At 33.3% G+C, this 25,577-nt stretch overlaps 1 protein-coding gene across 3 annotated transcripts in view; it reads right to left on the minus strand.

The window, feature by feature from the left end:
* LOC114940882 (atrial natriuretic peptide receptor 1) overlaps positions 1-23,845 on the minus strand; it is an 86,789-nt gene extending 62,944 nt beyond the window's left edge. For 2 of the 3 annotated variants that reach the window (XM_085488445.1, XM_085488444.1), the window contains exons 1-2: positions 23,324-23,845; positions 12,675-13,840 (exon numbers count right to left, since the gene is read on the minus strand). In XM_085488445.1, the coding sequence (XP_085344571.1) occupies positions 12,675-13,128 (454 nt within the window). In that variant the 5' untranslated portion in view covers positions 13,129-13,840; positions 23,324-23,845. The remainder of the gene's footprint in view (positions 1-12,674; positions 13,841-23,323) is intronic. The other variant, XM_029315652.2, reaches the window with a different exon arrangement.
* Between the last annotated feature and the right edge of the window lie 1,732 nt (positions 23,846-25,577).

Raw genomic sequence — 25,577 nt, forward strand, 5'->3', positions numbered from 1 at the left:
TGCTTATTATTGTACGCCTCAAAAATAAAATTCAATGCGCAGAATAACTTTTTCAATAATTAATTAGTTTGGGCGTTGCTACAATTTATATCCATTTCTATGTTACAAATCAATATAGTTTCAATGCTGTTGCGTATCAACTGGTGAGTCACAAATTTTGATTTTATTTCATGGTAAATGAATTTGTGATAATATTTCCAATAATATGTCTTTGGATATATATGATATATACCCTATAGCAATAAGGTAAAAATATAACAAATAGAAACATATGACATATCATAGATGTTATTTTAAACCGAGGACAGCGGCGTAACAAATTTCAATTAATAACAAAATTTCTTTTAAATATCTAAAAATAAATTTCTACATTGGAATCTAAATTTATTATTTTAAAATATTTTTCTCTCTCTTAAAATATTACTTGTATGCTGAATGATTAAAGGAAAAAGAAAAATTATTTTAAAATAAAAATAAATAACATTTATTTTAATTTGTACGCACAAACAAGAAATAATTGTTTCAATTATTTTATGAATTTTATAAACAGTTTCAAGAAATGAGTAATTTAACATCGGCCATCAGAGGATTAAAATAAATAAACTAGAATATTTATAGTCTGAAGATCTTTTTATATAATATAAAATCTATCACGATCTGAATGACATGTGCAATGAAAAATTGAGTTAGAATGACAGAGCCAAGACATTCTACTTTCCGAATAATCTATTGCAGAAAAGAATTTTGTTTACATAGATTATTCATTACAAAAAAAAAGATAAAAAGCAAGAATATATATACCTTAAATTTTTTAAACTTTTATTTACATATAAATATATGTTTAAATTTTATTTTTTTATATACCTGACGTTTTTATGTTTTTAGAAAGATTTTTCTTTATTAAATGTAAATATTTTGTCATAAACACAATCGTTTAATGTGAAACGCATTTTTCAGAAATATAACCCATTGAAACTTTCTTTTCGTTGGAAAGGATGAGTAAAAACTCGGTCCCGCGCAACTCTAAAATGTGAGAGCATAAAAACATGACTCGGCTATAAATTCAGCTGAAAATTAAGTCACAAGTACATTCCCGATAACGATGATGAGTTATTGCAGTCATGTGCAATATTTTGATGCACCGCAATATTTTTATATGCGTAGTTTTAGATTATATAAATTGACAGGGGTTTTAGACATAAAGATGCACTTAATATAAACTCTATATAGCAATAATTTTAAACTTTTAATAATATAGATATAATTTTAAACTTTTACAATTTATTCACATGTCAAATTGGAGAGAGCATATAGATGAGATCATAAATAATTTTAGAAATGGTTATTTTTAAAAACAAATTTATCATGGTTACGGATTAAGGAATATAGCTACATTAAAAAGTCAGTAAAATAAGAATTTTTTAATTAAAGAACATAATACAAATATTTTTAAAAATATATATATGTTTTCTCGTGTACAAAATTGATTTAATACGCATGTATATATATAAAACTGCATCTTTAAAACAATTGTAAAAAATATTTAGAAAAAATAATTTCACATTAGGAACTTTTGCAAACTTTATTTCTCAAAATGAAAAGAAATAACTCGTAATACTTTCAAAATTCGATTTTAAGCTCCATATGGATCTACACTATTAAGATTTATCTCCCGCATCCAACTTTTTTCGTGTCTTTCCGGGCCTAGCCTTTCAGAACGGAGCAACAAGTGTTATATTATACGAGGGTTATCTACCCTCTAAATGCATGGATGTGCTCGGAATGAACCCGTCGTTAACTCTAGTCCAAAGTAAGGGAAGGAGAATGTAGTCCTGTTTTCATCTGTCTCGATTGGTTTCGAAATAAGATTATTCTCATCACGTATATGTCTTTACGTGATGGGTCAATTTCATTATTACTGGCCTGACGCCTCTATGTGATTTTTATCGAGTAAAAGACAATATTGCGGATCATCACCTCGCAATCACCTGCCGCAGCATTACTGCAATGCGGTTGTAAATAGTTGCAGAGAATTAAATATTATTATATTCCCCCCTGATTATTTATTATTTATAGCTTAAAGAATACATGTAATCATGAAAATTTTTCTTATAACACATTTACATGATTTTTAATTAGAATAATTGACAGACCGTTTTAATATTAACATATATTTATTATCTACGCGCGTAAAACATATTTAATTCAATCTGTATTACCATTTATACCATACATTTTAATATCAAAAAAATATATCATATTTTTGCTACAATTATTAAATTTCTGTGAGGTTGTCTACCATTTATAATTGATCGATACATTTATAATTTCATGAGATTTTAAGATTTATAGAACAGCATGTGAAAAAGAAAAAAAAAATTATATTTTCCTAGAAACATTGTTCTTTTTTATTCTTTAAACGAAATTGAAAAATTCTGAAAAGTATTCGAATATCCTCGTATTTCAAGATTGATGAAAGAATCTTCTCGTACTTCAGGAATAATTATGCACTTGTGCTGCATTATCTACTTTAACTGCGCTAGCAAAAATCTTGCAAATATATGAACTCGAGCTTCTTGCAATCTACCCAGCGAATAATATTACAAAAGCGCACTATGCTTCTATTATACGAAAATACTGTATGGCAAAATCGCAAAGATAAAGAAATTATCTCAATACGATAAACATAGTTAGTGAAAATTACGAATATATTATCACAAATTTCGTATCACGCATGAAAATATATATCAACAAGACTAAAAGTAATTTCAAATCTATTGCTCCAGAAAATGTCTGTTTCTCGCTATTGTGAGTGATGAAAAAAACCAATAGATATTGCCATGTCTTCCATATATTGTATTGAAAATATACTACAGATACGCTTTGAAAGAGGTACAATAAAATGAAAAGCAACCTAGCTCCCATTTTGTCGAAAAAGACGAAGACAAAGACGAGAGAATGAAATGCCAAGTTCTTGAAGTGAATAGTGAACCGTGAAAGAATGTTTCTAAAAGAACGTGCAACATGAGACCACATATCTCATTAAAGACTACAACGGTGTCTCCTACGGTTCCCTCTCGATTCAATTCACGATGTTTCTTTGCCTCCAACAAACACGGTAGCGTAGAAAAATAGAAAAATAGACTTGCCTATACACTAGTCAGATATTATGCGCATACCTCTTCCGCACAAGCGTGATGAAATAAAATCACAAAATATATTTATTTTCGAAAAGAATTGTGAGAAGACATCAATAATTTTTGTTTTTCTTATATTTCTTTGCAAATATTCTACAGTACTACTTCAATGTTTATAATTGTACTGATTATATTTTAAATTAATATGTTTCCGAAAAAGATTACAAAAACAATGATAAACTTAATAGTGCGTTTCAGTGCGAAAAAACTGATTGCGTTATTTTATTTTTCTTTGCAATAAAAAATGCGATATATCTAATAAGGTATACTCTTTCATTAAATTAACATTTAAACGAGGTAAATAAATGGAGAGTTATGTCATTTATCCGAAGAATACAATCACATCCGAAATAAGATTAGGGAAAAAGTTTCTGTAACGTTGCGTAATACTGCGGAAACTTTGGCAAAAAGAAGAAAGTTCCTTTCCTCTGCTGCATATAGTTAGAGTCTCAAACTTTGAATGGGTTAAAAAAGACAACTTTTCCTATTCCTTGAATTCTAAGGCGACATCGAAACCGCGAACTAATTTATTTACACTGCGAACACACTATAGCGAAATGGAGATTTTCTTAAAAACAAGAGAGAAAAGTCGCGTAGAATTTATTATGGATGCGTCCTGTTTAAATAAAATCACATTTCACAAGTTTCAGTTAATCAAAAAGATTCTTCGAAAAAAAAATATATTGAGCGAATGAAAACACATTTTAGTAATTAGGCGACGCCTTATATTTATCAACTCTCTTTTGCACTATATAATTCCATCGAACAAAGAAGTCGAGAGTCGTGATTTAAGATATGCTTTCTCATCTTCATTAAGCGAACTTTCATATCCACCTAAGGAGATGAATGTGCATATATGAACGACGTATTCACCGAAAAGGAATAACGGACTTGTATACAATATATACAGAATATTCGACACTGCATCTGTTATTAACCACCGTATATAGCCTTGTCATTCTTAATGTTACGTTCAAAGCGTATAAGATCTCCCCTTATATATCTCTCTTCCGAACCAATAAAAATATTGTCCTTCCCGACTCATGAACAAAGATGGGAAGCGAAACGGTGCTTACAATTAGATCGACGTGAACTTTTATCTACAAGCAAAGTAAACCTATTGAGTTTGCGATGACCTAAAAGATCTTATTAACATAAAGGTTGTTTTGCTTTCACACAATATTAGACATAACAAGGTATATATTGTATAGTGAAGACTGTTATAAGTGTATTCTTCTCGAGAAAAAAATATCTTCGGGTTACATGCATATTTTTCATAAATGTAGTCAAACTTAATATTTTTCATGCGAGGTTAAGCACAGAATTTAAAATACGATGTTGAATATTATTATTCCGGCGCATTCAAGTATTTCATAAAAGATTCATAAGTATACATAATATTACTGTTGAATATTTTTCCGCGTGCGTACAATTTTAGTTTTAATCCAAAAGAATATTATATGTAGAAAATAATATTTTTTTAATTAAAAATGAGAGAATAAAATATTAATAATGTGTGGACAAGTAAATTAAATATTTAAAATATTCTACAGTACTACTTCAATGTTTATAATTGTACTGATTATATTTTAAATTAATATGTTTCCGAAAAAGATTACAAAAACAATGATAAACTTAATAGTGCGTTTCAGTGCGAAAAAACTGATTGCGTTATTTTATTTTTACCGCAAATATTATAGGACGCGGCCTTGCGTATCAAAAAAAGTGTGCAGTTCAAAAAAATTCTCAAGCACATTGTATATATCATCGTGACATCAGGATTATTTGCTTGCGTTGCTCAACAATAAAACAGATCGTATCTTTATTAAGATGTCTGTACAATTGTCGAATGTTTTTATTCAGTTGCAATTCAATTGCTTGCTTTAAATTCAAATCTACTTTTATCGAGATGACCTACATATGTATAGCCCAACTTTAAAATTATGGGAGAAACTACGCTCATCTTTAAATTCAATGAAAAATGAGATATGCTTCATAGATAGAAAGTAAGCTCATCCGTCATGAAAATCACAGAGAATTTTATTCCGACATTTGTAGAGAATTATTATCGAATTGCTGTCATTTTTACTCAATTTATCAGCAAATTGAGTAAATGATGTTTACATCCTTTCCGCTTTTCACAAGTTATATCGGAAAATATGTACACAATGACCAATATTGAAATGTACATAAATACAATTTACATTAGATGCTTTTATTATCAAAAGTTGTGTTTAAAATTAATAAATAATGAATCATAAAATATTGTTTTACAAACATTTAGATTAAGATGTAAACATAAACTGCGAGCATTTAAATTAATAGAAAGTAAAGAACATATTCTGCATATGGCGATTTCATGCACAAAATATTTTACTCCGACAGTCTTACTGATCGAATCGAAATTCTCAAGTGATGAGTTTGAAGTTTCCGTAGCATGACTTTTCGATTTAGTTAAAAAAGTAGGTCGTTTTCGAAGCTTTGCCAAGGAAGCTCATCACCTAGGTGGATATCAGTCCGAAGCGTCAAGATTACTAATGACTTCCGCCTGTTTCGATTAAACCGGATTTATTGCCGCGCGACGCATAAACACAGTAGTGCATCGGGACTGCAGGCGCAACAAGCGCTCGGAATAACTTCGATGTAATGACACGAATCCACCTTTCGCATGCAGGAAAATTATTTTCAACGGTGTAGTAAATTGTATCGCACGCGGCGCGTAATAAACTCGTAAGAATTTATGACAGCATAAAAGTTTTGCTTGTGGTGGAAGGAAAAGTATCAAACGCGAAAGAAACGCAATAGTTTGCAAAAATCGCAAATGATAATATGGAGATGGAATAATCTGAATGATTAATTTTGCCAATTATATATTAATTATAATCACATTCAAAGACAGATCAAGAATTATGTTTTAAATCGCAAAAGAATCAAATAGTAATCTCTTTTAGCTCTACTAATATTTGCGAATAATATTTCAACTGTATTCACATGAGTTACATATTATCTACATTTGCGAGAGGAATGTTTGTACACTGTTATTTAAATGAATAATGACAAAGAGAGTTCACATTTATTCTACATTAAGGCGATTTAAAATCGAGAATTTAATGAGCTTTCTCTAATAAATTTCGAACATTTGCCAAGAGTACATAATTCCACGTATAAAAGCCGATAATATAGAAGCGATAAAATATGTATATCCTTAATTTTAATAATAGTATGTGAATCCGATTCGCCGCTCGATTAAAAAGTAATTTAATTTGACGAAATCGTACGCGTGATACTAAATCCCGGAAGTCATTCGGGAAACACGTGTTCGAAGCGATATATTTTACGTGAATGCGCGCATTTAACACCCCAACGTAAAAATGGCGCACCAGATGCGCTTGTTCGCTAGATAGATATAGGTAAGAATTAAAGTCTCTTCGTCGAAGCGGAGTTTAAAAATAAGGCAAATAAGATTGATAACCACACGCGTAGCAGGAGTCGTTTGTGCGAGAATGGCAGAGAGCGTCTCTACGCGGAACAGAAGGAAGTAATTTCATCGAGAACGCATACACGTCGTCGGCCATCGAGTTTGCTCGCATTAAAACCATTCCTACTTCACTTCCCTTTTTTCCCTTTCGTTCCGTTTTTACCTCGACCCACTTACCGCGCCGATTGAAATCGTTCGTTTTTTCCATTTAAACCGGCAATCATGATTAAAGAGGAAATACACGAGATAACCCTTATATAGGATAAACTCTGCAGCAACTTTTTGCAAAAGTTCTGTTGCAAGAGACAAATGATTCAAATACTTGGACTCTTATATATATGTAATTCATTGACCATATATAATGTAATTTTATTTAATTATAAAATATTGTTTCTACACATATATTTATATATATATAATAGAATAGAATATATAAATTATTAAAGTGCTAAGGGCGCAAAATATGTGCGCAAGCACATCATTTATAAATCCATCCGTTTCCATAAAATAAAATAGAAATAAAATAGAAATAAAATAAAATTAAAAGCGCGCACTCGGTATAAATATTTATAAAAAAATCTCGATATATTGATCGCAGGATTAAGTCACAGAAAAGGAAGGAAAAAAGTATCGAAACTTAAATACATGCGCTTCGATTTATTCAGCAAGAAATTTCTTTTGCCAATTTGATGAACGGCGCGAAATCTCGTTATTTTCGTGATAATCTGAGAACTCTATAACCACTGAGAAGGGAAGATAGGTGAGAAAAAAAGAGAAAAAAAGGACATTATTCCGAGAGCAATTTACGTTGAAGCAGCATCACTTTTCCCTCTCTCTCTCGCTCTCTCTCTTCCTCGCGTTATAGCACAAGAAAAGGCGAGAAAAGCTCTGGCAACCGCCATAAGAAAGCAGATGCGTTTACTGCAGCTCGCATGCGACCTTTTATCGCATATTTTATGCAAAACTTATCTACATACACACACGTACGCATTTACACATACAAATACGTTATCTTCTTTCCGTGCAATGGAAACGAGAATTTCTTTAGTGCGCGTCTCGAAACGGGAATTTCCTTGGGGTGAGTCTTGAAACGTGCAAATCACTCCGACGGAGAGATCATAAGTAATCATTATGAATTCATCATAGCGACGAATTACTTGCACGTTACAAGTAGAGCATAGAAAATGAGACATATATATCTCTCTCTCTTCCTGCGTTTCTGAGAACGAAGCTTCAAACGGAATGTAAAAGCCCTGTAACCTGCATTAAACGCAGTAAACAGTTATTCTCGAGTAATACTTGATGTGATCAACAAGTGAATGGCTAATTTAGACTTTTATCAGCGTATCATCACATTATCTTCTCTTCTCGCGGCAGGCGGATAAATGCATTTTATAACGCGTTCGCACGATCTCCGATCTGCATTATTTACAATCTCGTAAATTCTCAACGCGCCGTCGTGAATAGTAATCACGTACGGTGTCGACACATTACGAGCACATAAATTTGCAATAAAATTATTATCACACGAGAGCCTAATATATACCGAATAGGACGAAAAATTGTATTTGTAAGAAAAAAAGATTACATTCTGCTATCTTTAAATTTATCACTAAATTTGCCGTTGAAGAGAAAATAAATTCACGCCCACATACGTTTTTACGACTTCAAACTTACAATTTGGTTGCGGCATAATAAGAGTAACTAGCAAAAAAAGACTAAAGAAAGCTAAGAGATTAAATTCTTCTCGTACCGACGTAATTGAGAAGTCCTCCCGATGGAATTAACCTTTTTCCTTCATTAATGAGGCACCGTAATCAACCTGACCGCAATTACACATTTTTGAACGCAAAATCAACGACATATTTTACTCAGCAATTAAAATTGCGTGTTTTATTTATATAAATTTATTCAAAAATAAATGTATATATAAATTATGTAAATACACATATATATATATATATATATATATATATATATATGTAAGAAATTAAATTAAATGTATGATCAATGTGGATATCAAAATAATGATTAAATTTCGATTATAATGCTTAATTACGAGAGAAATTTTGAATATTGTATTATATTTGTTATCCTCACAGAATGACACACAAAAAACTCTTGACGTTTAATATTAATAAGATAGATCTTGATAAGTAAATTTCTTTTTCGCGAAAACGTCTAAAAGGAAAAGCTATTATTTGTTACAATTATTTAACATTTAACTTTAATGATGTTGGTAATTAAATGTTGAATGAAAATTGTAGAAGAGTAAACATCCTCGACTGTGCTTTGTACATTTAATAGTCCACCTCACGGGTTATTAAGAAGCAACTTAAAAAAAAACGGTAAGACAAAGAAAAATAATTACTTTTTTCTACGTTTTTTCCAAATTTATACACAAAAAAATATAATCTCGAATGCGAAGAAAAACTTATATTCGAATTGAAGTGAATTGGTCATGACAGATTTACACCAATCAAGCAAGTTCTAAACTTCTATCGATAAATTGAGTTAATGCGCTCAAATCCATTTCTCGATAAGTTTCCTAATTGAAATCGACGAAAGAGAGAGAGCGAGAGAATCGCAGCTACAATGCCATGAAATATACGATAGCAAATTCTCCTGGTAATTTTACAAACAGGAGAGAGGAAAAAAACAAAAGTTAAAAAGTATCAATTTTGTCGAGATAAAAAAAGGGAAGGTAGTTTCAACTTGCATTAAATCTAAATACTAAAACTGTTACGTTGACAGAATTAAAGTTGTAATGAATTATCAATCGAATATCGAACGAAAACTAACGGAAAATACTCTCCTCGTCAACATTTCATAATGAATTTTCATTACGGAACTGATTACAAAGCTCTCTTACTCAAAGCATCGTTCATCAAGATTATCGTGACGACGACAGTTGTAACAACGCGACATTTGAAAATTTCTGCTGCAACAAATCACTTCGTTCTTGAATAATTTTGAGAAAAATCGGTGCACTTTCTCTATACATCGCATTAAGAAAATATTTTTATTTTTCAATTTTGCGTAACACGCGGGTCAGAAATATCGATAGATCAAATTTTTCGTCAGATAGTTGACCGAGATTTCTACATATAAAGAAGTTTGTACACGTATATCGTTTTCTATAATTTTTTAATGAAAAAAGTAAATAAACTAAATATATTTATTATTATCTATAATAAAAAAAAAGTTTTCAACAAACTTGTACACATCTTTGTGTGAAAGAATTTGTAAAATAATTTCTATTGTTGTCTCTCGCACCCTGGCACATTTTCCCTCAACACACCAACTTGTCCTGTAGACTTGACATTTCATGAGCGATTGCACGCACTCCTGAGAAAGTAAATGATTCGCTTACGAGCGGAGATCGCGGGGTCAATTAATCCGAAGAGAAGAGCGAGCCACCGGCATGGCGGGATTAATTAAGCCGAATTAAAACGATATTTAACGGAGTCTGGGATGCGCGCAAATGCGAAACGGAGGCTCGACGAAAAAAGACGCGACGAGTCGGCTTTGGTTGACTGACCGACTATTTCGTTCGTTCGTTCTCGTCGTTCAGCTTCGACGGTTTGCAGCTGCAAATTGATACAGCAGGAGCAAGTTGACGTCAGCCCTTCATAAAAATAGGCGCATTTCTACTAAGACGGCCGCCGTGCAGCTTTAACGACGGCAGACGGGGCCCCAATTAAAAACACGCGGCGTACGAGTCTTTAGAGAAACATCGTCGCTGATTAATTGGTACAATGATGCTTTAAGCCACGATCCTCGGAATCCCGCGATGACAACCGGGATCTCGCGAGGGATATCGCAGGGTCGATGCGCCGTCGTCGAGAAGCGATTTATTAATTAATGTGCGCGCATATTCGATATCTTTAGGTCACATCAGATTTGCATCAGCGAATTCACAGCAAATGTTTTACATTAATATACGAATAAATATGTGAAAAATAATTCGTTTTTAATTAAATCTTTAGAGGAAAATGCCGATCATGAAAATTGATAGAAAAATTATTAGAAGAGACAAATTTTACAATTTTGCACATATTTGCGAAATTCTCTGCATACAATTCTGTGCGTATTTCATATTGTATTATATTATATTCCATGTATTTCATGTAGAATAAATTTATTTTTCTACTATCCTAAAGGGGAGGGAAAATTTTTTTATCATATTTTTTTATCAGTATGATATTCACAACAGAATATCTGAAATGTTAAAAAATATTTTAGAATTCCACAAAAACAAATGTAGCGACGCGACATGTGCATGAATATATATACGTATGTGTATACGTATCATAATAATAATATTTTCACTATAAACAATCGATAACAGATATACAGTTTCTCTTTCCAATTTTTGCAATTACGTATTATATTCATATTACATATGTTTGTCCTGTCTCATCTCGCTGCATTCGTTCCCGCGAAATGGAAATCCGCTTATATAAGCGTAATATATAAAAATGAAATCCGTTTGTTACCGGAGAAATGCTCTCGAATGCAAAAAAAATGTATGAATCTCACCGATGACGGAGAGGTGGATTAATTATACTTTCATACCGATCTAATCCGCTTTTCAAATTCGAAAGAAGGCAAAAATGACCGTCGAAGCGTGCAAGTAGAGACGGAAGCCTCAGCGAGCAATTTATCGACTTTTCCGCTGAAAATTAAACCGTGTTGAGAGTCGAGGATGCTTTTCGCGTGTTCTCCCTTTTCTCTCTCGTACTTTTTCGCTCTTTATATATCGAGAATCGAGTATCAAATGCGAGGCAAACTCTCGAAACAAATAGTCGGCTGACTGTCAAGAAGCGGCAGGGCTTTATTGGAAACTTGCACAGAGCTAGCGATACGCCACGTGAACTTTATCGCATATATTTTATATTGTAGAAGTTTGACGTGCTCGTGATAAATAATATAAAATCGCGCAGCCTGAGCAAGCATTCAACGACTGGTTGCCCATGTTCTCCGCGACAACCGAGAACAAGCTAGACGTGCTACGGGCGCAAACAACTTTACGGATCGCTTTTCTTGATGAATGGGCCTCCCGACTTTGCATGCAATATATCGTACACCTTATTTACGTCACATATGCCGCGCTTGTTTGTGAGCTCAAGCTAGCGTTCCATTAATTCTCAAACTTTATTCTATATATTTTAATTTTTTCAATCTAGAGTTCTCTACCGTATATATTTATAATTCATATCGAAAATATCGATTACCACGGCTTTCAATAAATTCCTAGTAAAAGTGCAAACATTTTAAATTTTTTATGTTTAATAACACGTTATATTAATTAGAGACAGTTGAGAAAAAATTATGTATAAAAAATTTATATTTAATATCTAATAAATAGATATTTAAAAGTTAAAATAAATTTCATGTTGAGTACTCTTCTTGAACGTAATCGAGATTTCCATATTTAAAATACTACTCGTATTAATTATCTCTTCGAAATACTGTGACCTTTTTAAATGTCATAACAAATCAATTAAAATTTAATAATAAACCCTTTTAAAAAAAAAGTGTGCCAAAGAGCAGCTTAGTACCTAGCGTATATAAAAAAAACTTTACGATCGCGTATAAAAATTTCGTATCGCAATAGAATACACGTCGTGTCTCTCGATTACGTCGAGATGAAGAAATGAAGGGAAGCGAGAGAATGAAAAAAAGCAAAGGAATGGGAAGCCGGTAAACAATTTTTTATATATAATTATATATAAATAATTGTATAATTATACATATAATCGTGAAATTATATTTGTGAAATATGTCCATTTTTATACATAATTATATAATTATAAAATTTATATAATTATATATAAAAAGCATTTTTATCTGATTATGTATAAACATATTTCATATAATTTTATATATTTCTATATAATATTATATTGTTATATATATAAAAAATTGTTTATCGGGAATTGAGGGAGAAAGAGAGAGAATGGCGGATGAAAAACCGGATCGTGCGTTGTTGCGACCTGCTGTCTTGTTGATGTAAAACTCGAATGCGGCGAGAGGCCCAAAAGTGCTGGAGCACTGCGAGTCGCGATAGTCCACCTTGATTTCCCATCCGTGCAGAGATCCCTTCGACGAATTCACGTGTTCCACCGCCAGCTGCACCGCCGGCAATACCTTCGGCAAGCTTTGCTCGTGGTGAGGATCGCCCGGAGCGATCACCGCCAGCTTGACGACCTTGTGATTGGATTGAATCGTCCGTGCACCGTCGACGCACTCCTTAATAGCCGGCGCCGATGTCGTCGTCTTCGCCGTCGCCGACGTCATCGTCGTCGTCGTGTTCGTCAACATTATCGACGTCATCGTCGACGTCTCGCCGAAGTCCGCGCAACGACCGACGTACATGCTCGATAGGAGCAGTATAAATCGCACCAGAACACCACTCGCGCACCACCGTCTTCTCGTCCGCGATGCCATATTTCCTCTTTCTACCTCTCGTCGGAATTATTTCCACCTCTAATAATTATTGCACATTGCGACGAGTTTTCCGGGTCGCGGTCTCCTACAGCGAGAGGAAACGAGTCACCCGCGGCTGCTTACGGGCTACGATTAGCAGCTGATGTTCCTTGCACTTTGGTCTCATTTCGCGCACCACTTCGAGCATTCTCTCGAACCGCGATACACATTTCACGGTAACGCGCTTTCGACGTGCCTTATCATATTTTAACGAACATAATTTGAATCTCGTTAAACATTTGACACGCGATAATGAGCAGGATTTTAAGTTGTTCAATATCTTGCGTAATATTTCCTATTCCTGCGGAGGTTTCCGTAGGGTAAACAATATTTTTCCCGAAGAAATAGTAGTAAGATTGTTGTTGCACTTCCAATTGCGATTTCGACAGACGCGTTATAATGCATGTCCATCTTCATTTGCAGCCGTTCGCATAATGTATGTAATGCGTCACACGCGCTTTCGCATTAATTACTTTATATGAAAATTAATGTAGATAATTTCGCCTCTCTCCCGAAGTGCCAGATATCATACTCCGTCAAAGGAGTCCATTACAGTCTCCGGTGTGTTCCAATTTAACTTCGATGAAACGATAATCATCAGTAATCCCGAGTATCATAATGTTATTAATTACGAAATATACCTGTTCCTTAGAAGCTCGACTGCGAAACGTATCTAAAATTGCGAAATGAGAGATATGTCATGATTAAAAGTCACATATCTATGTGCATAATCATGTCCCGTATATGGAATGCCTCGACTTGATTCGACATTCATTTGCAAGATTTTAGTTCGCAAAATTAAATAAAAAGATCTCGTTCATTTTTCATCTAATAAAATGCTGCACGTAATATGCAAAAACTTGTTTCGCATAGTTTAGCATAGTTTAACGGTATTATCCTGTAGAGAATATGCCTCGGAAAATGTGTGGCCGATATAACCCTCCAATAGCACGACAAATCGTTGCCACGTACGTCCCTAATGTTTCCCTAGCGTTTCAGCAGAGTAAGTGGATTCGTGCCCGCGTTTCTAATAAAGATAAAAGTAAAGTCATGTTTTAATGATCGCGGCTCTAATGGAGTTTTCCAAGTTTTCCACATAAATATTTGCACGTTTAAATATATTATTGATTTCCAAATTAAAATTAGTATATTTTTGTATCACAAAAGATATTTAATTTCAATTTGTGTCTCTCGTATTATTACAATTTTTACAATTTAATTCTTTCGAGAGAAAAAATTTTGTTTTTAATGTTAGCTATATCGAATAATGGCGAGAACAAAGAGAAAAAGCATATACATTCTCGTCACTTTTCCGGATAAAAATAATTTTTTAAGGTAATTAAAACCTTAGTACATAGAGTCTTCTAAAAGCTACATTCTTCTATAGGGATTAATTCAATTTTCAAGAATTTTCACATAAAGGCGTGTAAAATTATTCTAGGCATTCAAATAGAACTCGTTACATTCACATATAGAGCGTGCGTATCCAACATTTTGATTAAAGTAACTGATAAATTATTGATTTCAACGCGCAATAAAAAAAAACTTGACACAATACAAGTAGCTGATTAACATGTCTTTGGCTAGAAGGCTTTATTGAGGTTGCTTCTCATGGAATTGAAGTGGCAATTCAATCGGCGGATACCGCATGTTTTTCGGGGAAGCTTTTCTTATATTGAGCAAGACACGCGGACCTGAAAGCCGAGGACAGACCTTTTATTCCGCGGAAAAGTAATAAGGGTGTAGATAAAGTGTCTCTGCCGGCTTCTATCTCGGTTTTCGCGCCGAGGTTTCTCTTACAGGTTTTGCGCGCGCAAAAGCAGAATTGCGACCATCGCACCTTCTTGAATTAGAGATGGAAGAATATTATTACACGAGGCAGGCGAAGTGCGGACGAACGAGACGTACGTGACCGCGCACGTCAAAATTTCCCCATTTGCCGCGATGGACGCGCGTCATGTAACTTTTAACCCGCAGCTGCTACGGCAAAATATAATCTAACTTGAATGTGGATGTTTCATGGAAATATAAGAAACAACGCGCGCGCGCGCGCGCGAAAGATTTGCTTTCAGAGAGATTGTGATTATTTTATCTTCTGATAACTTTTTACAACTTTATATAGATATAACACGTAACTACATGTGTTCTCTAAACTGTGTTTGAAAAAAAATTAAAGTTACTTATCGTGCAGATAACGATAGATATTGTAACACATTGTGTAACACGCTTATTTATTGACGCGAATTATATCATTCTGTTATAATGAAGGAAGTAATAACTTTATTCTCCCTACAACCGATATCCTAATGCAATTTGCGCATACGTTTTTACGATAATACAATTATTCGCGCTGGATACGCATTAAACGCTAGTGCAAAATAGCAGAATTATATTTCCATTATAGTTATACAGCACAAGGCGACAAGGGAATAGATTTACATCCTACATCATTCAGCAGGATGATTCATCTATCTATTAATATTTGATTCCAGTCACGTACTCAATCTCGTACATATATATTTTATGCATAAATTTTGCGCGATAAAAAATATACGCGCATTCGCTAGGGATGCTATACTCGAGAGACATTTCAAATGATACAGATTTAGATGATTGCGTAGCAACGAAACGCGTGTCGCACAAAATCTTCCTATATCAAATTTGTTGTCATTACATTCGAGTATTTACTGATTTTGCGATATTAATAAAACAACAGCGAAATATGTTACAGTCTACGTTAAAAGCATTAACGTTTGTTTTTAAATCAACGTGTTATTTTTTCAATGGAGATTCATATAGCAAATTTCTACTCATTTTACGAAATGGCCACTGATCGATCTTAGAGACGACGTAGAGCGATGACTTTCGAAAGATCCATATTCGCTCAGCGATCAAAGCGCACGGAAACGGAAGTTTCTAATACGACCATTAATGCTTTCATTACGGATTAGGCGTCCGCTCGTAAATGGAAATTAATCACAGATAGAGACAAAAGCCCGAATCCGACCCAGGTTATTCCGCCGAAACGGGTAATCAATTCACTTCATTCGAAGTTAATAGTAATAATAGCATCCGTTCTCGTAAGGGAAGCTAATCCCTAAATTAATTAACTTCGCATTGTCGCAAAAAAAAATTTCAAAAATTATTATTTGTATATTTCACAAAAGATTATTAAGAGAAACATGAGACATAAAGAATGTGCGTACAACTCTATCATTTATTGTTTCGTTTTATCTTTCTTTCTCAATAAACAAAAGTTTTTTTTAAAATCTATATATGAGAGAAAATAATTTGAATAATAGAGAGTTCAATAAAAACTATACGCGAAAATAAATAAATCTGATAAAAGAAGACTGATGAAGAATTGAAGGATGGATAGAAATGTTTTGTATCTTGAAAAATTTGAGTCATTGAAAAATCATGAAAAAAAGGCGGAATAAACGTGCGTGTTTGTTCTCAATATTTAACTGAATATTCATAAAGTTTGCAAAAGGCGGATAATGCTGCAACAAGTGGCGCATTGCAGTTTTATCAAAAATGCTTTCCCATTCTTTGAGATTTTATCGATTTATAAAATATTACCGTTCCAGTTAAAGAACTTCCCATCGCGGAAGGGATTTATAATTAACCCATGATGTGTACCTTCTGCTGTAAGCAATTTTGAATAAAAAATAGGGAAACATTTTAACTTGAAATATAATATAAACCGGGCACGTCAGCAACGAGAAAAATGAGCGAGTTTAAATCTGCGATGCAAGAAGTAAGCTTCTTTGAAAGCAAGTACCAATATCGCGGGCAGAAATAGAACACTCAAAAAGAGCTCCTACTCCTTATCCTTGAAAAGAGCAAAAATTTCAATTTTAAGTTTTAATAGCATACTACTAATGCAAACTCTTTAATAGAGAGAAAATGCAAATAGCATTTTTAAGCAATCATTACCCGCAGATTTGATAAGACACAACTTAACTAGAATTTTTAAGAAATTCATTAACGAATAAAATGACATTAACGAGTAAAATGTTATAACGATATATTAAATATCACGCATTTAATGACGGTAAACGATTATAGTAATTATTATTGCAAATAAATATCGGCCCCCCATCTATTAATATTTCTGCATTTGAAATTTAATTAATATATATCAAACGAGTAATGCGGTTAATATAAACACCTTTGTACATAATTTACATCGTTCTGCGCGCAAAATTCCGACCGGGTGCATTAAAGTCATTCAATTTACTCATGACGGAAAGGTATTTATATAAATATTATAATCGTATTATACATACATGTGTAATGTAAATTACGTATAATATATATACATATATATATATAAAGAGAAAGATAAAAAGGATTTGTGGTAATTAATGTACAATATTGAAGATTGCAATTATCCGCATTATTGCGGCCACAATTACGGCTATCATAGACTCAATTTTATATTCTAAAGCTATTTGCCAATAACACCGATTTATACTTCGGAAATAATCGTACTTTTTCATGCGGCATTCATTTGCGATTATCGTGGAGCAGCTCACTTATATTCTTAGCGCAAACTGCCGGACTTGCTTGTCGAAGTTCAAGCGAGGAAAACGGTGGATTAATGATCACCGGTAATCGCGAACGGACAATTTAATTAGCAGTTGCCGGGCAATGCGTCGTTTGATTAAATCACAGTTGACGAAGTTCTTATTAAAGACCGGAATTTGCGTTCTTTCCTCGAAAATGAGGATGTGACGTCCAAAGTAAATATTACAATCAACGAATCAGAAGAACGCAATCACGAGTCCTGGGAAAGGATCCGCGTCGGTAGTTTTCATTAATAAATTTAATTAAAACGCTGCTGTTCCGCAGAAGAAACACGATCCGTCAAACAGTTTGCAAAACAATATGCAATATCGAAGCGAATCGCGCGTCCGATGCCAATGGAATATTAATTTGCGAAACACGAGTGTGATGCCACCGCGTAAAGATTGCTATTGTGAACATTGCTTCGCTTTATGCATCTGCTTGCGCGAACTTTATCCGTATGTATATATCGTGTGAATATCAAACGTGCGAATCGTCAAAAGCTTTGAATTATTTGAATGGTGTACTCTACTGGTACAGGCATTCATCCGGAATGTGCATCGTCGACACAAAAGAAGCAGAACACACCAATGCAATATACATATATACCATACATGGATAGAGCTTGAGAGAAATGCTTACTGTTATCGATTTTGTTTTATAGGACCGTCTTCATCGCCAATTACCTCGCGTCTACATTGATGGATTGAGACTTGAATAAAAACTCGATGCTTACGAATCTAAAGCAATTCAATCTCGAAGTATCATTCTACCTGATTCATATATACATGTATATCGAGTAAAAAAAGTTATATAACATTTTTATGTTTCATTTTTTAAATATAGATTTCTCTTTCTGATCAAAAGGTGCGTGTTTTTAATTGTGGTTTAGGCAAATCTCACTTTGTTGCGCTAAGTAATGTCATTATTTTCTAAAGTACCTATACAAACACATATCGTTCGCGATATATTTAATCCCATAGTCATATCCCTACTCATATTAACCGTGATGCGCGCCTCATGCAATTTAATGCAATTTAATTGCACATTTAAACGGGACATATAATCGCGAGATATATTCGAAAGTTGCAAAGCTTTTAGACCGCCGCGCTACCATAAAGTACGTCGAAAAATCGCTTGAAAAAGCTTGGCACTCAAATTTACATTTACCATAAAAAATTCCGCACGCGGAGATGACTTCGTCCCATATTCTTCAACTTCGCTCGTATCTGTCGTGTCTGTATCTCGACACGACAACTTCTCTCTACTCGCAAATGTTCCGTCATCTTTCATCGCGTACTCGGCGAGTCGGTATGTACGATATCCCGAAGCAAATATGTAATGTTACGAAGCAAACTCAAGGAATAGTTGCAAACGTGTGTCCTCGACGCCGATAGCTCCAAAAGAAAAGTTGGGAGAATATATGTCATCTTGAACTTTCATTCAGTTTTCCGAAACATAATCGACGGCTCCAGTTTTCAATCATGCATACATTTTTTTGTATAAATTTGCTGTTTATTATTGTATATCTTTTGATTAATTAACTATTCTCATAAAATTATATTAATGGTTATTTATTGTTATATATGTATGCTATATATTATGTAACACGCGAATATTCCTCTAATTTTGTTATTATAGTTTGTTAGTCAGTTATTTTTCCAAAAACTTAAAAAAAAATTATACGCGTATATACAAGTAGCTGCAGGATTGAATAGAATGCTTTTTTCTTTGAGCACTGCCCGATACAATGTCATGTATATATGTATTTTGCAAAATCCGATTACATAGAATATACTTTTAAAAGAGAATTTGTAAGGCCCCGATTTATTAAATAGTCTCTAATTATCGTTAAAAAGACTAACATTTAAAGACACGCAGCTCTCTAACGCTGCTTTTTTGTAACATGAGTCTATTTAATAAATATTTTAATAGAAACTATGTATAATAAGAAATTAGCATATACGGTAAAAGTTCTACATTCGCAAAGGTTTACATGCTGCGAAATTTTCATAAATATGGAAATCGCGAATATAGAGAAAAGGAATATAGTATAGAAAAAGATTAAATTAACAAAAAAAATATATGTATACCAAAAAAAATAAAAGATATACGTCTTTTGCATATTTTGTCGCACTTAATTTATTTTAATAAATAAATAAATTATATATTTCTTATATAAAGCTCTAAAATAAAAAATTAGAACAATTTGCCCTAAAATCCGTTATTTTCTTGTTGTCAATAATAGTTAGTGATTTTTCCATCGAACAAAAAATGACAGCATATATCAAATTGCGAGATACGCGAAAAAAGCGTGGAAATGCGAAGAATCTAAGCAGAGCTTTCAAGAACTTTTATCTACTATATTATTTAAAATATAAAAACGGATATATAATAAATTGTATAAGTATAAGAAGCTAAAGCACTTTCCTCAGAGATACTAAATCAAATAAAACAGAGGTTCTAAGAAATACATATATATATAGTATATATGGTATATACACATGAGAATATGATAAAATATGAGAACTTTCGTAAAAAGCGAATACATGTTTTCTGCATATTTTTCAAAGAATGTCAATAGAAGTTGCATTAAATTAAATTTAATTATTATTGTAATCTTTTTACAAAAGAAAAACTTTCTATAATATTTTATATATGTATATATTATTACTATTTATTTTTCTCTAAGAACATGAATAATAGTGCAAAGAATCTGCTGAGAATGTTCTCGTTTCTTTTCCCAGTCTGATTGCAGCAATTTTTATCTACGCGGTCCATTTTCTGAATCTGTCAAATGCACAAAGTACATAATAATAGCTTGCCACCACATCATTTTCATATCCCGTGTATGAATATATGTGCATTTTCATTCGGCACACGTACTTTTCGAACGAGAGATCGCACCCCAACGTTTACACGTGTCCGCATTTATCATGTAACACGCAACGCGAATGTAATCCGGGAATTTCTCTGATAACTATATGGTTCGACTAATTCTCACGACGAGATGGAATAACGAGACGGATGCCATTGTAACTCTGACATTTTGTCATTATATTATCACTTTCTTCTTGAAATAGATGTGGAAAACGCGAAAAGCACCTGCTGGAGCAACGCAAAAGCATCACTCTTGAGTAAAGAAATATTTTTACATTTTTCTATTCGTCCTGTCAAAGAAGATGTATCCTTGATATCTCATAGTTCTATGAGATTCACGTAAATCAAAATTAAATTAGAATTGCGTTATATCGAACTTTATGTATGAATTGTGTTTCAATTTCATGGTCAACTTTACTTGCCCTACGTGCACGCTCGCATATAAAAATCCTCAATGCATAAGACGTTTAATGGGATTTACTATAATCGACACGTACAAGAAAATCCTTAAGGTTTCTTATTGAAGCGCAAATAAGCCTAATTTGTTTAGGATCTAGCGCAAGGTTGTCAAGAGGAAAATACAGTATCTCACGTTGTAAAATTTAATTACCTTTTCTCAAGGCTCATGAGCAATGTTGCTCATTTGATTAATTCAATTTGACAATCGGATTTAGCCTTTGTGACATTCAAATGTACTCAACACTTGGCAAACGCGTTCAAAGCGCAGCGTTCACTAAACTAAAAGCTTCGAATTACATAATCATGTTTAAGTTTGCGGAAAGCACATACGGATTCCTCTATCAGCTAAGTTAAACAGTCCTTACAGTCGGCTGTTGTGCTTGCAGAGCCATATGTGTTACATAACAATTACATAAAATTCGCGTAGCAAGAAAAATCTCAGCATCACCCAGTGAATGCGCAATGTTGGAAGATACTACGACTGAGAAAAAGATATTTTGTGTTCAAGATATAAAGGTAATAATTTTTTTAAAAGCTATAAAATCTATAATCCTTTCATTCGTATATAAGGCAATATAATTATTTTATCTTCTTAATAAAATTCGCTATTAATTTCTGATTATTACATATATTATACATATATGTAATTATAAATTAAAACATTGATTCACTATTATTAATAATCATTCATAGATTATTGACAGTCGTTAATCTTTTGTTTTTGTTGCTAATTTCAGATAGTACGCTGTTTATTATAAAGTTACAAAATTTAAAAATTTACGCTTTCATTGGCTGATAGATAAAATAAAATAAATTATTTTTGGAAATTAATTTCTCATTGATACTTTAATAATTAAGCACAATGCACGCAGCGTTCAGCATCAACATTGTGTTATGCAACTCTACTTATGACAGTCACGAACTGATACCTTCGCAGAGTGAAACTAAACTACCTTAAAACTTTTATACACGGCAAGTTCGTATCGTATAAAACTCGCATAACGAATATCCGCTCGACGAATAGATAGAGATCGGTTCGCGCTTTATAGCGATGAAAAAGGGATATTTCGAAGGGAAATAAAAGCTACATATCGTGTGTATATGTATATACACATATATGTATATACATATACATATATACGAATACATTTATTTCCGGGGGTCAATATAAGCGTCAAAAAGGCAAAAAGCGAAAGGTCCCCAAAAATTTATTACCATAGCAGCTGTTCTCTCGTCAATTCGTGCGAAAGGAATCGCGGTCGTTTACAACTCACATTGCGCGATAATCTGTTCGTTCCTGTGATTAATTTCGTGAGAAGAAAAACAGAATACAAAGATGATCGCAATTTCGAATATTCGCTAAATATCCCGTACGATCATCGAAGAAGATACAACATGTGAAATAAACTAATGCGTCAGTTGACATCTTTTTCAAATTATGATAAAAGAATTTGATATTAATTTTTGATAATTTGCATATAATTGCACAGAGAGAATTTTCTCTTACAATTTACCCTGAAAATCATAGTAATTGTGGGACAATATGGTATTGGAAGAATTTTATAAAAGTTTCTCTGATTAATATTTACCACAATAAAAATATTAATATCTACCATAATAAGATATAAAATATGTTCAATTAATTTTACATGTACATATTCATATTTTTTTATTGTGGTAAACATTAATCGGAGAAACGCGTATAAAATTTTTCCAATACCAGATTGTTTGACGATTATCATGATTTTCGGGCTAAATTCTAAATTCAGGTATAATTAAAAAGTCTAGCTTATAATAAGACCATAATTTATAATATGCCTATTTTGCCTAAATCATAGATCTCTATTTTTATTTTAAGTTTTTCAATCATAACTCATTATAATTCATATTCTATAATTATTATTGTATGTCGAACAGAGAGCGAATTCTTTGTGATAATGCAAGATGTTTTCTATTAAAAAAAAAAAAAAAAAAAAGAAAATCGAATTAAAAATTCAAAATGTTATTATGATTAAAACTAGTTTTTTCTCCCTTTTGCCCTTTACACACAAGATTCAATGATAGAAAACCGAGCAGACTGATCAAGTCGCACAGAGATCAGGGTTTCAAATTCTTTTCCATACGAAAAAGCGTCTGGAGCGTCCAACGGAGAAATGTCACGTGTTTTCCGATTGAGAGAGCCGGCAGAGAAACTACCAACGCACGGACGAGCAATTTCGAGCTCGAGGTGTTTCGGTGCCTTTACCATATATAAAAAAGAAAATGTCACACCATCGTTATCAAACAGGTGTACTTTTTAACGACAAAAAACACGCGCGTACTGAATCATATCCCTCACGATCGTAGATTTTATATTGATATAAAGAAATCGGTTCAAGAACGTGTTTGCCCCACATGACGTTCTCTAAGCAACTTGTTCACTGACAAGAACCAACTTTTTCACTATATCCGGAAACTACATTTGCAAACAGAATCAACCAGATTACCGTCTCGCGGAATTTTTATTTAATTGCGACACGAGACACGTGTTGCACGCGTTGATATCTCTCAACATCCCGGGGATGAATCAATGACAGCTTCGCGATCGAGATCGACTGGGTCGATCGTTCATCCGCGATCTCTCTATGCTCATCTCTCGAAGTAACTCATCGTTCCGTATAGTCCATCGGACCACCGCGATCTGATATCTGTTCTTTTTTTTCGATCGATCGTTATCTCGATCCCCGGTTCGCGCTCTTTCGGAGCAAGCTTGGAGCGCGCGACTGAAACTGAGAGCGAGCCGAAGGAAAGCACTGTGCTCCGAATCGCCCACCAAAGTCGACGATCGCTCCTCCTCTCCGTTTTCATCTGCTCTCTCTCTCTCTCTCACCCTCTCCCTTTCTCTCTCCTCCAGCCTCCGATTCTCTCTCTCTCTCTGTCCCTCTTTTTCTCCCTTCGATCCCGCCACCCTCTCCTCTATTATCTGTCCTTATCCATCTCCCGATCTGTCAATCTATCTATCTTTACCGGTCTCTCTTTATCGCACCCTCACATCGCGCGCAGCCAGCTTGCTCTAGGAACACGAGATACGCCACTTCGAGATCGTGTAGGTGGATGTCGTTGTGCGCCTCCACGAAGGTAGACAACGAGGAAATGGAACGCATGCGTCGAGATTCTCCGTACGTACCCCCGTGGACACCACACCTTTCATTCCGCACCGAATCGCCGCGAGGCACGGACGGGCTGTTTAGATCTTCGAGGATCAGAAATGTATTAGTCGTGTTATCTCTTCTACGTATTATTTTATCTCAAAAAATTATACGCGCCCGCGATTATACCCTCTAAATTCACGAAAAATCACCCTCGAGGGAAGATTCGCTTGAAAGTATTATATATTTTTTGAAGTAGAAGTTTTATAATAAATTTTATGTGAAATTTATGGGAAGCGCGAAGTTTAAGAGACGCGTATTTATATTATAAATAAAATAAAGCTTGTGCAAATTTTAAACTTTAGAAGTGTTAATGGATTGAAACAATTTGGGTGATTTCTAAGTAACGATATATAATCCTTCATGAGAAATTCGGAATATTCTTGTTCCAAAACATACAAAGCTAAGAGTGAACAAAGTTGCGACAAATAAACAAGCTTAAGGCTTTGTTAAAGAAAGTAAAGGAAAAGCAATTCTCTCTACACACAAACACGTCATAGAATCTAAATCCCACAATATTTTCAGAAAATATGAAATATGAAGTAATCAGAAAAAGAAATAGTATTTTATAATATTTTATGGGTGAAATATTTTTATTAAAATTTTATTACTATAAATTTTCAGATTTTTTCTCCCTTCTATTTCTTTCTTATAAAAAGTATGCAATGTCCCTAAAGTGTTCAAATTAAAATGTTATAGATTGAGACAACATCGTGATCACTAGAGATGACTAAGCAAATTTTATCTTGCAAACACAAATCGCGTGCTTTAAAACGCGAGAAAAAGAGAGTTTGGAGAACACTAACTATCTTAGCAAAAATAATAATGGGATGTCTAATCCGTATTGCACACTTTTATCGATAACACACCACTCGTTCTGCCTGCATGACCGCAAATATTGACAGAAAAATAGATTTTACAATGCCTGAAATGTCACATACGTGACAATAATACTCAGTGGAAATTATCGATAAATCGGATATTGCAATCTCATCAATTTCTTACGCGTGTGTACCTCCTTCCCGAATAAATCTATTACTCATCAATTTCCGACTCATATACTTTTTGCAAAACTATTATCAAATATGTATTTGAAACACTATTATCAAATATTTTAGAAAAATGGAATATCATAAAAATCATAAGAATATATAGAGAATTGTTATCTTAAATATAAAAATACTTAAGTTCAAGTAAAAGTTTTTGTATCAATATTAGATTAGGTATAAATAAAGTCATTATCATTCATACATATAAATCATTTATACATATATAATATACTTCACAAAATATATAGATGAATGATAATAT

Source organism: Nylanderia fulva, unplaced genomic scaffold (genome assembly GCF_048542155.1).
Source record: "Nylanderia fulva isolate GAGA-0341 unplaced genomic scaffold, ASM4854215v1 Scaffold7, whole genome shotgun sequence".
Classification (NCBI taxonomy): domain Eukaryota; kingdom Metazoa; phylum Arthropoda; class Insecta; order Hymenoptera; family Formicidae; genus Nylanderia; species Nylanderia fulva.